At 42.8% G+C, this 13,612-nt stretch overlaps 2 protein-coding genes across 5 annotated transcripts in view; both read right to left on the reverse strand.

Moving 5' to 3' along the window:
• Positions 1-50: 50 nt before the first annotated feature.
• Positions 51-7,022, reverse strand: LOC115179725 (annexin A2). Its single transcript, XM_029741414.1, has 13 exons — positions 6,902-7,022; positions 4,101-4,167; positions 3,812-3,914; positions 3,539-3,633; positions 3,299-3,412; positions 2,668-2,758; positions 2,424-2,503; positions 1,913-1,972; positions 1,735-1,825; positions 1,528-1,623; positions 1,328-1,386; positions 980-1,090; positions 51-877 (listed from the first exon to the last, which is right to left on the reverse strand). The coding sequence occupies exons 2-13, from the start codon at positions 4,146-4,148 to the stop codon at positions 815-817; spliced, it is 1,011 nt and encodes a 336-aa protein (XP_029597274.1). The 5' UTR covers positions 4,149-4,167; positions 6,902-7,022; the 3' UTR covers positions 51-814.
• Positions 7,023-7,605: 583 nt separating this feature from the next.
• LOC115179745 (rho guanine nucleotide exchange factor 2-like) overlaps positions 7,606-13,612 on the reverse strand; it is a 70,300-nt gene continuing 64,293 nt past the window's right edge. For all 4 annotated transcript variants that reach the window (XM_029741465.1, XM_029741472.1, XM_029741489.1 and 1 more), the window contains 11 exons: positions 13,254-13,502; positions 13,005-13,081; positions 12,630-12,802; positions 12,351-12,418; positions 12,000-12,191; positions 11,472-11,576; positions 11,292-11,350; positions 11,087-11,179; positions 10,573-10,953; positions 10,202-10,382; positions 7,606-9,178 (listed from right to left, as the gene is read on the reverse strand). In XM_029741465.1, the coding sequence (XP_029597325.1) occupies positions 9,117-9,178; positions 10,202-10,382; positions 10,573-10,953; positions 11,087-11,179; positions 11,292-11,350; positions 11,472-11,576; positions 12,000-12,191; positions 12,351-12,418; positions 12,630-12,802; positions 13,005-13,081; positions 13,254-13,502 (1,640 nt within the window). In that variant the 3' untranslated portion in view covers positions 7,606-9,116. The remainder of the gene's footprint in view (positions 9,179-10,201; positions 10,383-10,572; positions 10,954-11,086; positions 11,180-11,291; positions 11,351-11,471; positions 11,577-11,999; positions 12,192-12,350; positions 12,419-12,629; positions 12,803-13,004; positions 13,082-13,253; positions 13,503-13,612) is intronic.

Genomic DNA, 13,612 nt, shown 5'->3' on the forward strand with positions numbered 1-13,612 from the left:
CTGTGAAACAAACCAGTGTTTATTTTCATGATCCAGTCAGCAGTCAAACCTTTTATGTTTAAAACTAACTTTTATTATTTATCGTTTTCAACTTTGTACAAGTTCAAAGTTGCATTATTAAGGAACAGTTACATGTGGTTTTTGATGCGTCTCATCATAGGATCCAAACGCTTTGTCTCGACTCATACAAACATCCAAGGCTGCCAACATCACATTTCATTAAAACCGATTGAATCAGGTGCAACCTTTTATGGAGCTTCGGAGTGGCAACAACATAATTTGGGGACAGGGTGCCTTGTCTATATAATGGTAGGGGAAACATTGCCATAGGATGAAAGTGCTTCTATTTTTACTGATTGACAATCCATAGGCCCAGCCAGCCCTTGGTCATGGTGGGAGGGTGGATAATGGTGGGGAGGGGATGAGGGGAGTCTGAGATGCTAGCTATGAGATGCTTGAGGGATTTTAATACTTGCTGGCTGACATTGACCTGGGATTAAGACGAATAGATGGAGAGAGACACTTTGAATTTGAAGCGCCTGGGCCCTGTTCCACACCAACTCTCACACACACTGGATGATATTCATAGAAGTAGAAACAAAGGTGTGAGATGTTTGAAATTCGGTTACTCTAAGGCAAATTACCCCTTCATAATGGTTAGCACTATGGGTGATATAGACTTTGTAAAACTATGGCAAAATGTGCTGAAATATCAAAGACGTGTAAATGTTTAATGGAGTGACATAATACCAGTTCTTAGGTTACAACAACGGAAATAATATGTACTGTGTGTAGGTTAAAAGGTATTCTTCCTTTACAGGTCTTCAGATCGACACAAGGCTAGGAGAGCCTGCTGCATCTCTCCTTTGTATTCTTTCTGTGGGTGTGAGAGGGAGGGATGTAGTTATGACAGAGTTACAAACAACAAACCTTTCAGAATGACTATTCAATGTATTGGTGCGCGTGCATATGTCTTCACCTGCAATGTAGAGTAGAGTGAAGTGTTGGTCAGTCTGCGATACTCGATTCTCACACAGAGGAGGTCCTCTTCACTGTGGCTGATAAGAATCCCCTGCACCAAACTGCTTTTCTGCAGGACACATACACAATTAACATACACAATCTGAATGAACCTGGCTTAATGAAGACTCTGCCTCAAAACCTGACAAAGGCACAGAAATCGATAGTCTTTCGAGATTGCAATGCCCACTACACTTGCCGACTACACCTCACAGCACAACAAGAATAGTCATGTAGCCAGTGTGAGTCTGGAGTAGAGTCACTGTAACAGAATGTGGAGTAGACCATCATATGACATGAAACTCACCTTAATGTTGCTGTGGAGACGCTGGGCCAGGAACAAAGGAATACTTGGGATGGAGACAACTACAGATGGAAAGAATCAATACATACTGTTAATTAATGTTTGTCATACTGTCACACACACACAGACACACACACATATGAGCATTTGAAGAAGTTGATAGTTAGCCTTGTTCAATTGCTTTGTGCGAGACTATGTCTTACCCAGAGTGCGGAAGCCAAGCCTCAGGTCCCCAGAGAAGTGACTCTGTACTGTTTTATCCACAGTCTCCCCTCTCAGATCCTCCAACCTCGATAGCACTGAGAGATAGAGAGAGGGAAAGAGAGAGGGGAAGGGGGGTAATGGAGGCTACAGCCATACCAGGGCTAGGAGGAGACAGCAAACGGATGAAAGAGAAATTTGTTTATTACCTCTGTTGAGATGGTTTGAGTCTCTTGTGGTTAACACCTGAATCCAGGGGGCTGGGTCCTTTTTCTTACCATTCACAGCATCATTCAGAGCCTACACACACACAAAGGATATCAAGAGAACTGCCTAATTGAAGGAACTTTCTGGAGGTAATTTTGGGCTTTGAGGAAGAACACTCACCTTAACATCCTGGTTAATGAGCTGATAATCAACCATCTCCTTTGAATTCAGCTCCTCCTTCTGTTGGTATTAAAGCACAAATGGCACCTTTCACTTCGTTCAAATTAGGACATTATTTTTCTCTGGCTGATCTATACAGCTTACTCTGTGCAAGGGGGTGAAAACTTGACAAGGCACTCCAACTTACTATGCGTATATAGCATTCACTCTTAGAAAAAAGGGTTCCAAAGGGGTTCTTCAGCTGTCCCTAAAGGAGAACCCTTTTGGTTCCAGGTAGAACCCTTTTTGGGTTCCATGTAAAACCCTCTGTGGAAAGGGTTCTACCTGGAACCGAAAGTGTTCTACGTGGAACCAAAAAGGGTTCTTCAAACGGTTCTATGGGGACAGCTGAAGGACCCATTTAGGTTCTAGATAGCACCTTTTTTTTCTTAGTGAACTCTATGTAGATTGCAATATTGAGACATCAAGTCTAAGACCAGAACGAGAATCTGCTAAAGAAGAGTGGCAGTACCTTGAGTATGGCCAGTACCAGCTTAGTGAAGTCTTTACTAGTCTCACTGATAAGATCATTCTCCAAGTAACGTCCAAACTCTGTAAACAAAGCAGAATAAGACTACAGTAGGGCACACTGTGTGTGTGTGTGTGTGTGTGTGTGTGTGTGTGTGTGTGTGTGTGTGTGTGTGTGTGTGTGTGTGTGTGTGTGTGTGTGTGTGTGTGTGTGCGTGTGTATGTTACCCACAGACAGTAATTCTCACCCTGTTTGTAGGCAATAGTGGCATCTTTAAGCTGCTGTGGTGATTTGGTACACAACACAGCCAATAGACTCTCTTCATCTGTACCAATACCCTGTAACAAACAATTACACATTTAAAGTGATTTGTTCCAGTGATGTAGCCAAGTCACTAAATGTTGAGTCCAAGTGGAATCCCAAATCCCTGGTGTTCGAGTCCGAGTCAAAGTCTGATTCCTTTATACGTGAGTCACGAGTTGAGTCACGAGTCCCTTGGTGTGCTAAATGTAGTTGTCAAACCATTTTTTAAGTTAAATATCATTACAGTGTTGCACATTTGTAAGGCTAAATAGATAATACATTTGCTGTTGTTAAATTATGAAAAAGAGAAAACATTTCTGACAACAAAGTCACCACTGGTCGAGTCCAAGTCGAGTTGCGAATCATGAAAATCGTGACTTGAGTCTGAGTCAAGTTCGAGTCCTGGGCTCGAATACTACAACACTGATTCATTCACACACACACAATACACAAAGACCCACACATTCATTCAAACCACATTACAGTACATACAGTAATTACACCTAAAAATACAATTAACATGTATTACATGCTTATTACAATGATCATTGAAATAACAGGTGATCTGCTCTCACCTCCATGGCCTGTCTGAGGCGATGGGCGTCAAACTGAGAGGGGGTCATCATCAGCCCCAGCATGAGTTGCTCCAGCCCCCCTGACACAGCTTTCTTCAGGGCAGGACATAACTCCTACAGAGGACGGGTAGATAGAGACTGTTGGGCTGGGTTCCAATGCCATATATCACATCCCTTCCCACAGTCCCCTTATAGATCTAAAAGTAGTCAATAGGTAGGCTGACAGATCCACAGAGTTACCTTCTGTGTGAGGTTACGGTAGGACTCTGCGATGCTCTGTCTCTGAGCATTGTTTCGATTGGTCAGGATTCTCACCAGAGTGTTCACGTCACTGTCTAATACACTCAAACACACACACATATTTTGAATACCTCATCCAATATGTATGTATAATACTAACTACTTCAAACATTCACACCATCAGATTGATGAAATTCTCAGAAAACAAATTGTTTTCAATGAGCTATGGTACTGATTTACTTCATTAGCGTACATTAAATCCTTGAATAGTACCTTTGCTCTCCAGGGCAGTTTGAATGTCGCGGGCGTCCTTCTCTGAGTTGAAGTTGGGGAAGGGTCGCACAGTGCCCAGTGTACCCCACCACATCGCATGAGACTGGGCAAGACAATGGAGAGAGGGGTGGTGTCACTGAGTCGCTACAGTAAACCTCTATCACTGACATTTACTGTCTAGGTTCCGTCATGTTGCGTTTAGCCATTCTATCTTTTTAGTTTAGTCCAGAAGAAGGAGAGGAGATGAGGAGAAATTCTCTTCAGACTATGGAGATGCAGGTTCACTTACACTGGCTTTGGGAGGGGTATTTTGCATAGACTTCTGCAGAGCTTCCATGATGGGGGTGACAGAGTAACTGAGATTGAGATTAGGCATAATTAGTGTTGGGGTTTAAATATTTGTATACATATATGTATATGAATATATTCAAAGAGCGCCTCAGATGAGCTGGTTTCCGCACTTATTTATTATCGTGAATAAATCCTTGCCAACAACCAACCAGCATCTAGGATTCAAGCAGTCCGTTTTATAATATATAATATTGCATTGAATATTTGAAATATTTGTATACATTAATTCCCAAATACCATGATGCCATAATTCCAATTCACGTATCAATACGCATCCACTGTCCCGCAGTTCAGTTGTCCAACTCTGCATTGATACATTTGCCATTGATAAATCAGGTACACAAACTACAGACATTAGATATTTTATGCAATAGAAACATTGTCTTCATGTATCAATTCACAAACAAATCAGTGATTACCAAAGGAAAGAAGGGAGGAAATAGAACGTTTTTGAACAGGGCCACAATGGTCGGTGAAGTCCATCCAAAATACTTTAACTTCATTGCCCTCTAGTGTCGCAAATGTACGAAAGAGTATAAGGCGTAAGTGACGGGAAAGTGGTGATACTTGTGTATATATATATATATATATATATATATATATACACACATATTTTACTATATAGTTTTTAAAAGTGGGAATATTTCGAGAATAAAGTGACAATATTTAGAGAATAAAGTTGCAACTTTTTGAGAATAAAGTCGCAGTTATATTTCAAGATTAAAGTAGGGAATTTGGTTAACTGCATGTCTCCCTGACGCTGTGCGTGCCACCATTGATTTGCCTGCAATTAGATGACCTGGTGAAACTATACTTTAGAATTGGCGTTAGTAACAAGGAAATCCTTTATCTTTTAGCACATAATAACCATATTATTATAAGTAGGCCAAACCCCTGTCATGGACCTTGCATTGCTATGCAACGGGGCAGAGGTTTGGGTAAAGCGCCGTCTGCGACAGTAATTTTACGTTCCATTATTATAATCTAAGTCAACAGGTCCCGCCTCTAGCCTCTATAATGTGAACAGGTGGTAGCCTAAATTAGCGGTATAGCTGAGACAAATAGTTTATAACGGAGATGTCCCTGTTTTGGGATATGCTTCCTTCATTCCTCCCATCCTTGAAAACATCACCGATAGATGGATAGTGAAAGGAGATATTATGCTAGGCTACCAATCAAGTAATGTCAGATCAGTGATTATTTCTTTATAGCCTATCATAATGTATCTAATAGGCCTATATTTAGACCAATTATTATTTCTAGAAATGGTGAATGAACCATGAATATATTCAAACAGCGCCTCAGATGAGATGAGATGTCCTTGAGTTGCCTCCTCCCACAGATATTTGCGTAAAACCCACGCTTCGTTGTTCATTCCTCCCGTAGCGGTTGGATAGGCCTATCATTTACTTTCACTTGCCCACTGTAATGTAAGATTAGCCTACAGGTAAAGGTACTCAATCTAATGGACCGCTATAGGTTTATAGTGTGCTGAGAATAGCGTTGTTGTAGCGAATTTGGAGAGCAGTTTGACATTGGACACATACACACGCATATTACCCAGGATCCCAAGATAATTCGTTTTATTGAGTGTTGTCGTAGCCTACTAGCCTATCGTTAGAAGTATAGTTGCCATAAGGCGGAAATACTACTATTAGTAAAGCATCATTGTCACGCCCATCGTTGTCGCTGATTGGGAGCCATACTTAGGTAGCCTGTTTTCCTTTGGGTTTTGTGGGTGGTTTATTTCTGTTTAGTATTCTTACCTGACAGAACTGTTTAGCTGTTGCACTTTGGTTTTTGATTCAGTGTTCATTTCAATAAATTTCATGATGAGCACTAACCACGCTGTGCCTTGGTCTACTCCCTGCAAAGGCCGTTACAATCATGGATAAAGTAGTTAATAGTTTCCATTGCGCACAGATTTTTGCAAGGCGTTCCCCTAGGCTACGCAGCAGAACGTTGTAGCGAATTCGGAGGGCAGACTGGGACTCGACCCCAGTTCTTGTTCGTGCGAGATAATAGATAATTAGATTGATAAGCGTGAGTGCACAGTGGCGCCTGTTTGAACGAGTGTATTATATCAATAAATTGATGGCCATGTGTTTGTTTTGCTCCTACTTTTAACCGCCCACACACACACACACACCTACATGCATACACACCCAACCCGCCGCATTTAACCCGCCGCACTTCTCGAAATATTGCCACTTTATTCTATAAATATTGCCACTTTATTCACGAAATTGTGCCATTTTATTCTATAAATATTTTTGCTAGTTTTGAAGTACTAGCTTGCAAAAAATATATAATCCAAGTAACGCCACCCCTTGCTATCTTTTTCTTCACTTGGCCCTTAATACTCTTCCGTACAAATTAAACTTCAGCGTTGTGTCATTTCTGCTTGCATATCACAAAACTCAACATCTGGTCAGAGCAAGCAAATAGTCCTCCGACCTGACTCTACAGACTCTAAATTCATCTCGTCTCTGGTGATGTTGCCTACAACAAACTGTCTAGCCCACCAATCTAGAAATTCCTCCATGTGAAAAAACGCAGGGAAACCAAACATATTTAAAAAACGCAGGGAAACCAAACGTTTTTTCTGTGGCTTATCACCATATCGTTTACAAAAAGAAAACAATTTTGAACTTCATAAAACAAGGATTATATATTGTTAAAAATATATATGTCTCCAACAATTTATGTCATTATACAGCATAATGAAATGAAACGCACCTGATAGTCCCGTTTCGTATCCGCTTGACAGGAGACGTCTCTGAAATGACTTGATGTTTTAGTCAAGACAACCGGGTGTGGCTGCAGCGGGACAGATAGGATGTGACTATGGTGGACTTGAAGCACTCACTCATTCATTTTATAACCATGGGCGTGTCTCTATTGACAGGTAGGCTATCTTGGCTGTAGAAGTTCCTGGCTATGGACTCCCTTACAGAAAAACCACATGATTTCACATGTGGAAAATCACATGATTTCACATTACATTTCAAATGTCAAAACGTGTTTTTGGAACACTTCACATGTGATCACGATTTCACATGTGTAGTTTCATGTTATCACATGTTGTCATGTGTTATCACATTAACTTCACATAAGATCACATGTGATCACATGAAAGCATGTGTTTTTGGAACACTTCACGTGTTCACATGTGAAATTCCTGTGGTTTTTCCATAAGTGCAATAAGCCTACCTGGCCATTTGTTCACTTCACCAATCTGATAGGAAATGGATAAAACCTGAAGTTAAACCAATACATGGTAAGATAGATGGAGCTATAATAAAATCACTTGTGTATCCAGGACTTTCATGTGGAAAGTTGGATATCAGACACACTGTCACACACACACAGGATGTTGCACACCTGTCTGAGGACGACCCCCTCCCAACACACATGCGCCAGTAACAACTTCCAAGACACTCTAGATTTCTGTAAGATTTATAAACAGCACACAAAATGAACAATAATTGTAAGTCAAATAAAAATTATAAAAAGACAATAAAATTACAACATTAACATTAAAAGTCATTTTCTTTTTTCAGAACAGATCAAATATTTATACAAATACTTCCTATAGAATATATGTAGCATATAAAGAAAAAAACATGTTTTTTTTTTTACTGTATTTCAATCAAGGAAACACCTTTTGAATCCAGTCAAATCATTTCCATTCCTACATAATAGTTGCTTCATGGTCAAGGGGTGAGCTTAAAAACAGTCCGAAAAATGTTGACTTTTTGTAAAAGGAGGTTTTGGTTGGTGTCAGTGTTGCTGGTGGAGTTGGCTGGTAGCAATAGTTTATCATCCTAAAAACTATAAGGGTGAAATACATTAGAGACGATCAAAGTTAATTCCACCGGCAAATCTGAACTCACGATTGAGTGCAGTGTAAACCACGTTTTAGTAGTTCATGTATGAAACATACAACTGTAGATTAGATATGAGGTCAAAATATTCCAGGTACAGTCAGTCAGATTAGTCAATCTTTATTCTAAGGATGCAATTTTTATCCTAATTCAAATATAAATGTTGTTGTTTTTTGGTTCAGTATGCTCCTTCTGTGTGTATCCTCCAAAAGTCAGAACAGTTCATTGCAAACCCCCCCTCCCCATTTGTATAAAATATTCAGTATAAAACCCCTCATGGTGGCTCAGTACTGTTGTCTTCCTAGAAAAAAGAAACAATTTGGTTTATGAAAAGCACAAGAGTTTTCAAGTGTTTGTGTTCAAGAAGGAATGGGGGTGGGGGGTGAGAGTTGATTAATACCCACACATTTTTTTTAAACAATTATATAAAGTATATATATATATATATCCTTGCAGGTATATATATATATATATATATATATCCTTTTTTTCTGTCCTGTCCTCCCCTTTTCCTGTCCCGCCCTCCTTTACTGGTCTAAATTCAGTTTCAATCAGTCAGCTCCACCACCACAGACAAACCAGGTCTGTAGAGAGGTGACACTAAATGTACAACAATGACAGGCAGTTACAGTACAGAATAGTTCCTACTGGTATCAGCAGACACCTATAGATCAACAGTCCACCATTAGAATTCCATTGTTGTTACGAACCGGCTCCTCCTCTTCACCCCTAATCCCCCTCTCTTATTAGTCATCCTTGTTTTGAAAAGGGAAAGAAGAAACGAAGAGTGGGATTGGAAAAAGGCATTCAATCCCGAGGATGAAGCTTTTAACATAACATTAGAAAAACATATAACATCTCCAAACTAACATATACCATGATACAATACACAATTCCTGGGTAGGCTTTCTATGCCAAAGAAAGACAAATAGATGGAATCACTGAAGATAAGTTCGATCAGGTCTGGTTGTTTGAAGGTTGAGAATATGTTGATCCAGCTCTCAAGTCCTGTTTTCTGGTTTGCGTATCCAGTTTGAGGTCAATGTTAACTCAGAACAGTCTCGGAATCAGCCTTTGGATTCCTGTGCTTCCGGTCCGCACTCGCTCTCCTCCGGGATATCCTGGAGATCTGAGGAGGTCATTGAAGGTTATTCATATGAATAAATATGTTATTAATACGTTTAATAACGTTTGAATAACGTGTTGATCCAAACAAGACTAGCTTGCTCAGTAATGTAAATAGAGGATCCAATCAAGATGCGACTGGAGGAGTACTGTTTTACTAGACTGAGTTACTAGACATTGACTGACACAATAAGGACTGTGGACAGAGGGAGTTAAATATTGTCAGAGGTATCCACCCTTTAAGCATACAGAAAGAAAGAATGGGGAGAGGTGCATTGATTGAGTAAGAAGGGCACAAAAAACTGTGACTGTCTCTCAATACTCTAAATGTCGCCTCTAAACCCACCATATACCTACCGTATGATCAAAGTTGAATGAAAATGTATGAAAAGTGTGGAAAAGTAAAGAGTAGAGAGGACAGAGCGCTATTAATGACTATCAACAAGCAGCCATTAAGAGAGGGCAGAGAGATAGAGGGAGAGCAGGACATGGTGCACAAAACTCTGTCTACTCTAGAAACAGCTGAGAAATCGGTGCCAAACAGATAGATAGAGATATGACATGGCGACACACCTTCAACATGCAGAGGTAGAGAGTGAGAAATATGGCAGGGCTGAAAGAACATCAAAAGTGTGTGTGTGTGTGACTAATTAAACTAGGTGTGATATGGTTAAACGTCAGAAATGGACACCATAGGGATTTTTGGGGGATTCCATTGATTTGGCCAATCCCAAAGTTATCGAGTCATCAACCTCTATCTCACTGATTACACCCTACCAATGACTAATACTTTAGTGGCCCTAGATATTCCTTCTATTTTGTTTTTTTACTCCACATACAAACGTATATATATAAACAACAATTTACAGACGTACACAAACAAACGCACACAAACAATGACTACATCTCATCTGCCCAGACCAGCATGCTCACACCTCCCTCCCTAGTGCCTGCATTACTGTTTTCCCTTAGATATTCCAATTACACTCAATACAGGAAAGATACACACGATGGGTCAATTACTCACCTCTTGGACTGTCGGAGCGTGGTGAAACCTTCACTACATCCGCCTCTTCCTCTGACTCCTCCTCTTCCTCCTCCTCACTGCCTTCCTGTACGCCGTCCAATTGGTCCACTGGTTCCTGACAGGCCAATGGGGCGACAGGACTGGGCTCGCCATCACCACTTCCTCTCCTTTTAGCGGGAGCCTAGTAAAGGAGAAAAGTCATCATATCTTGTTTGAGCTCACCTACAGATCAACCACTAGTACTTCCTGAATGGCTTAGTGATTCAGCCAGTTGGGGTGAGGACTGTAAGTCTACCTAAACCCAAACACACTTGACCCCAAACTCCCACACTTGACATTCACACACCTCTGCCAGATGTTACTTTGCTCACCTGCTCTAAGGCTGTAACATCCACCACAATGTCTTCGTTGCTGCCTCTGCTGCCCCTCCTGCCCCTCCTGCCCCTCCTGCCCTTATTGTCCCTGATCTGCTGCTCCAGCTGAGCCCGGGCCCTCTCGCACTCCCTCAGCCTGGCCTCCAGAGGGCGCAGCCTCACCACCTCCTCCTGCAGCAGATCATGCTGCTTCTGGAGCTTGGCCATCTCCCCCATGGCTGCCACAGTGCCCGCATCAAGACCTGTGTCACGTGACATGGAACGGCACAGCCTGGGGAAGGAGTTTGGAGGAGTGGGGGTGGGGGAACCTGAGGAGGCAGGGCCTGTGCCCTCATGGAGGCGGAGTTCGAGGACAGAGTCCTGGTGAATGACGGCGGCCTGGGAGAGGGAGGGAGAGAGAGGAAGGAGAGAGAGTGAGTTTTGAATCTAGGTTGGAGCTGGGGTATAGGGAAGGACCACCTATGCAATACAAAATGCCTCAAATGGATTCCAGTGTGTTATTCAGCCTCACCTGTAGAGAGTGGAGATGAGCACTGAGGTTCACAAGCCTCTGACACACCTCCTCATTTAGGGGTCTGTCCTGTAGCTGGTTACCATTTCTGTCCTGAAAGGATAAAAAACACCCACAAGTCATTATAAACTGACTTTGCATTACAGTCACAGTTGTGGCTTATGTATATGTTATCCAACCCTAAGGCACAGTCATCCTCTCTCACCTTGGACACTGGACTTCCTTTGATTTCATGAGTTCCGTTGACGGAGATCGAATCTCCATCTGTAAATGGGTGGGACAGAAGGAGAGAGAAAGTGAGCTGATTGGTAAGTGAGAGCTGAAATACTGTAGAGACCATCCTCCACCATCTCCCAGGGGTAAATGACAAGGCGAAACCACTCACTGCTCACTGGCGCCCCTTTGTTGTTCTGGTCACCATTGGTACCGTTGGTGCTACCGTTGGGAAGCTCTATGTTGGAGCCCAGCAGCAACTCACTCAGCCTGTCAACTGATGAAAGGGTGGAAGGAGAGGGAATTAAAAAGTAAAAGAAAAAGAGGCATAGCGACGTTAATAACACAATGTAACATCGTCCTAGTCACTGAATAACACTACACCCAGGGGTTAATAACTGAGGTTTCGTTGGTGATCTCAGATTGACTCCTGAGAGGTTATGAATAGCTGATACTCATACTCTTATAGGGTGCTCATTATTTAGTTCTACCTCTCTGTCTGCAGTGCTAAGCTCTGGGTTAGGCCTCATTTAATACCTACCTCTCTGTAAGACGGCATTAACCCTCACCTTACCCTCTATGGCTCTGACCTAGGATGACCCAAACCTACACCAGCCTCTCACCTCACTATTAGGTGGTGAAAAGTCAAACTGACCATAGATCAGGAATTAGAATGAAGGTAAATTCTACATTCCCTTACCCTCTGAGATGGCGTCGGTGAGTAGGTATTCCGCCTGGGGTGCGTAGGGGGTGTCGGCCCGGAAGATGTTCCTAGAGTTGGTGGGGGGCGTGACCTCCTGACCCCCACCGGTGACCTCAGCCAGGTCAGAGAACAGAGTCACTCTCTCCTGGAGGAGCTCCAGCACCTCTCTGTCCTTCTGCTGGATGTCAGCTAGAAACACATTCGAGTCAGTAAGATGCATCTTCAGGTCTAAAACAACTGAATATTCAGAACAATGCAGATGTTGTCAATTAAGGGAAGATAAAAAGACAAGTGTATCACTGGAATGATATAGAAAGAGAAGGGTGAGGAGAGGAGAAGAGGTTGTACCTCTGAGTCGGCGCAGTAAGGCCTTGTCCTCTGTCTCTATCAGGGGGAAGTCCTCTCTGGACGGACAGCTGGAGGGAGGGAGAGAGAGAGAGAGAGAGAGAGAGAGAGAGAGAGAGAGAGAGGAGAAGGTGAGGTATGGTCGAAATAAGGATAATGCCGGAGCATAAGGAAGGACCCCTAGGATTCCAATAAGGTTAATAGAGAATTCTCAAAATTGAAATCGGCAATGCTCTGAATGAGTTGAGTAGGTGTGTGTTTGTGTGTATTACAGTAGCTGACCTGCTGACTGTCTGCTGTATGAGTCTCATCCAGTTGTTCCTGTCGTCTCGTGAGGCACCGTGCAGCTCGTACATCTCTGGGGGGGTGGAGTCACTGATCAGGAACATCCCTCGCTCCTGATTGGCTATGTCCCTCACGATCAGGTTCTTCAGAGACAACACTGCAGGCTTGTCCTAAGAGAGAGAGAGAGAGAGAGAGAGACCGAAAGGGGGGAGGGGTTAGCTCTGTGATTTAACGCTTAGACTAAATAAAGTTAGATGTGTGGAAAGGCAAAGACAGAAGCAATGGAGGACCTGCTGAACAAAAGTCAGAACGCAGAAGAGATGAGTAGAGAGGAGAATGAGTCAGATGGGTGAAAAGAAGGGGCAGACTTACTATGCAGGGGAATAAATACTTCTGGTCCTTCTCCTGCATGAACACCAGGATGTCTGTCATCAGCAGGACCTGCACGTCTACATAGAAACACAGAGTGGAACATTGTTAAAGATACATAGAGTGTGCAACCTTGTTTCGCCACACTTATTTGGTAATAAATGTGTTATACACACTCACACTCAAAGATACACAAACAATCATACCCCTTTATCTCTCTCTCTCTCAGATACACACACACTCCCTCCCTACCTTTGAGTCTGGATCCTTGCGTCTTCCACAGCAGCGTGCCCTCGTGGAGGAGCGTCCTGCGGAGCAGTTCCCCTCCCCTGAACACCCCTCCTCCCCTGACCTCTGCCTGGGCCCGGGGGTCCAATCTGGCCCTGATCTCCTGGAGCCTCTGGGTCCGCTCCAGCTCTGCCACCTGCTGATCCACAGAGCTCAACAAGTCCCGGATCAGGGACAGGGACTGGGCTAAGGACTGGGCCTCCTCTTCACTGCCTGTTTGGGGGGGGGGGGGGGGGGTTATTCTTCTGCCGTGTATATAGTGATTATTCAGTTCTTATATGCTTTTGTCTACTCCCTGAGCTGTAGTGGCTGTTCTGTGTTCA

The sequence above is a fragment of the Salmo trutta genome, chromosome 3, assembly GCF_901001165.1.
Source record: "Salmo trutta chromosome 3, fSalTru1.1, whole genome shotgun sequence".
NCBI lineage: Eukaryota > Metazoa > Chordata > Actinopteri > Salmoniformes > Salmonidae > Salmo > Salmo trutta.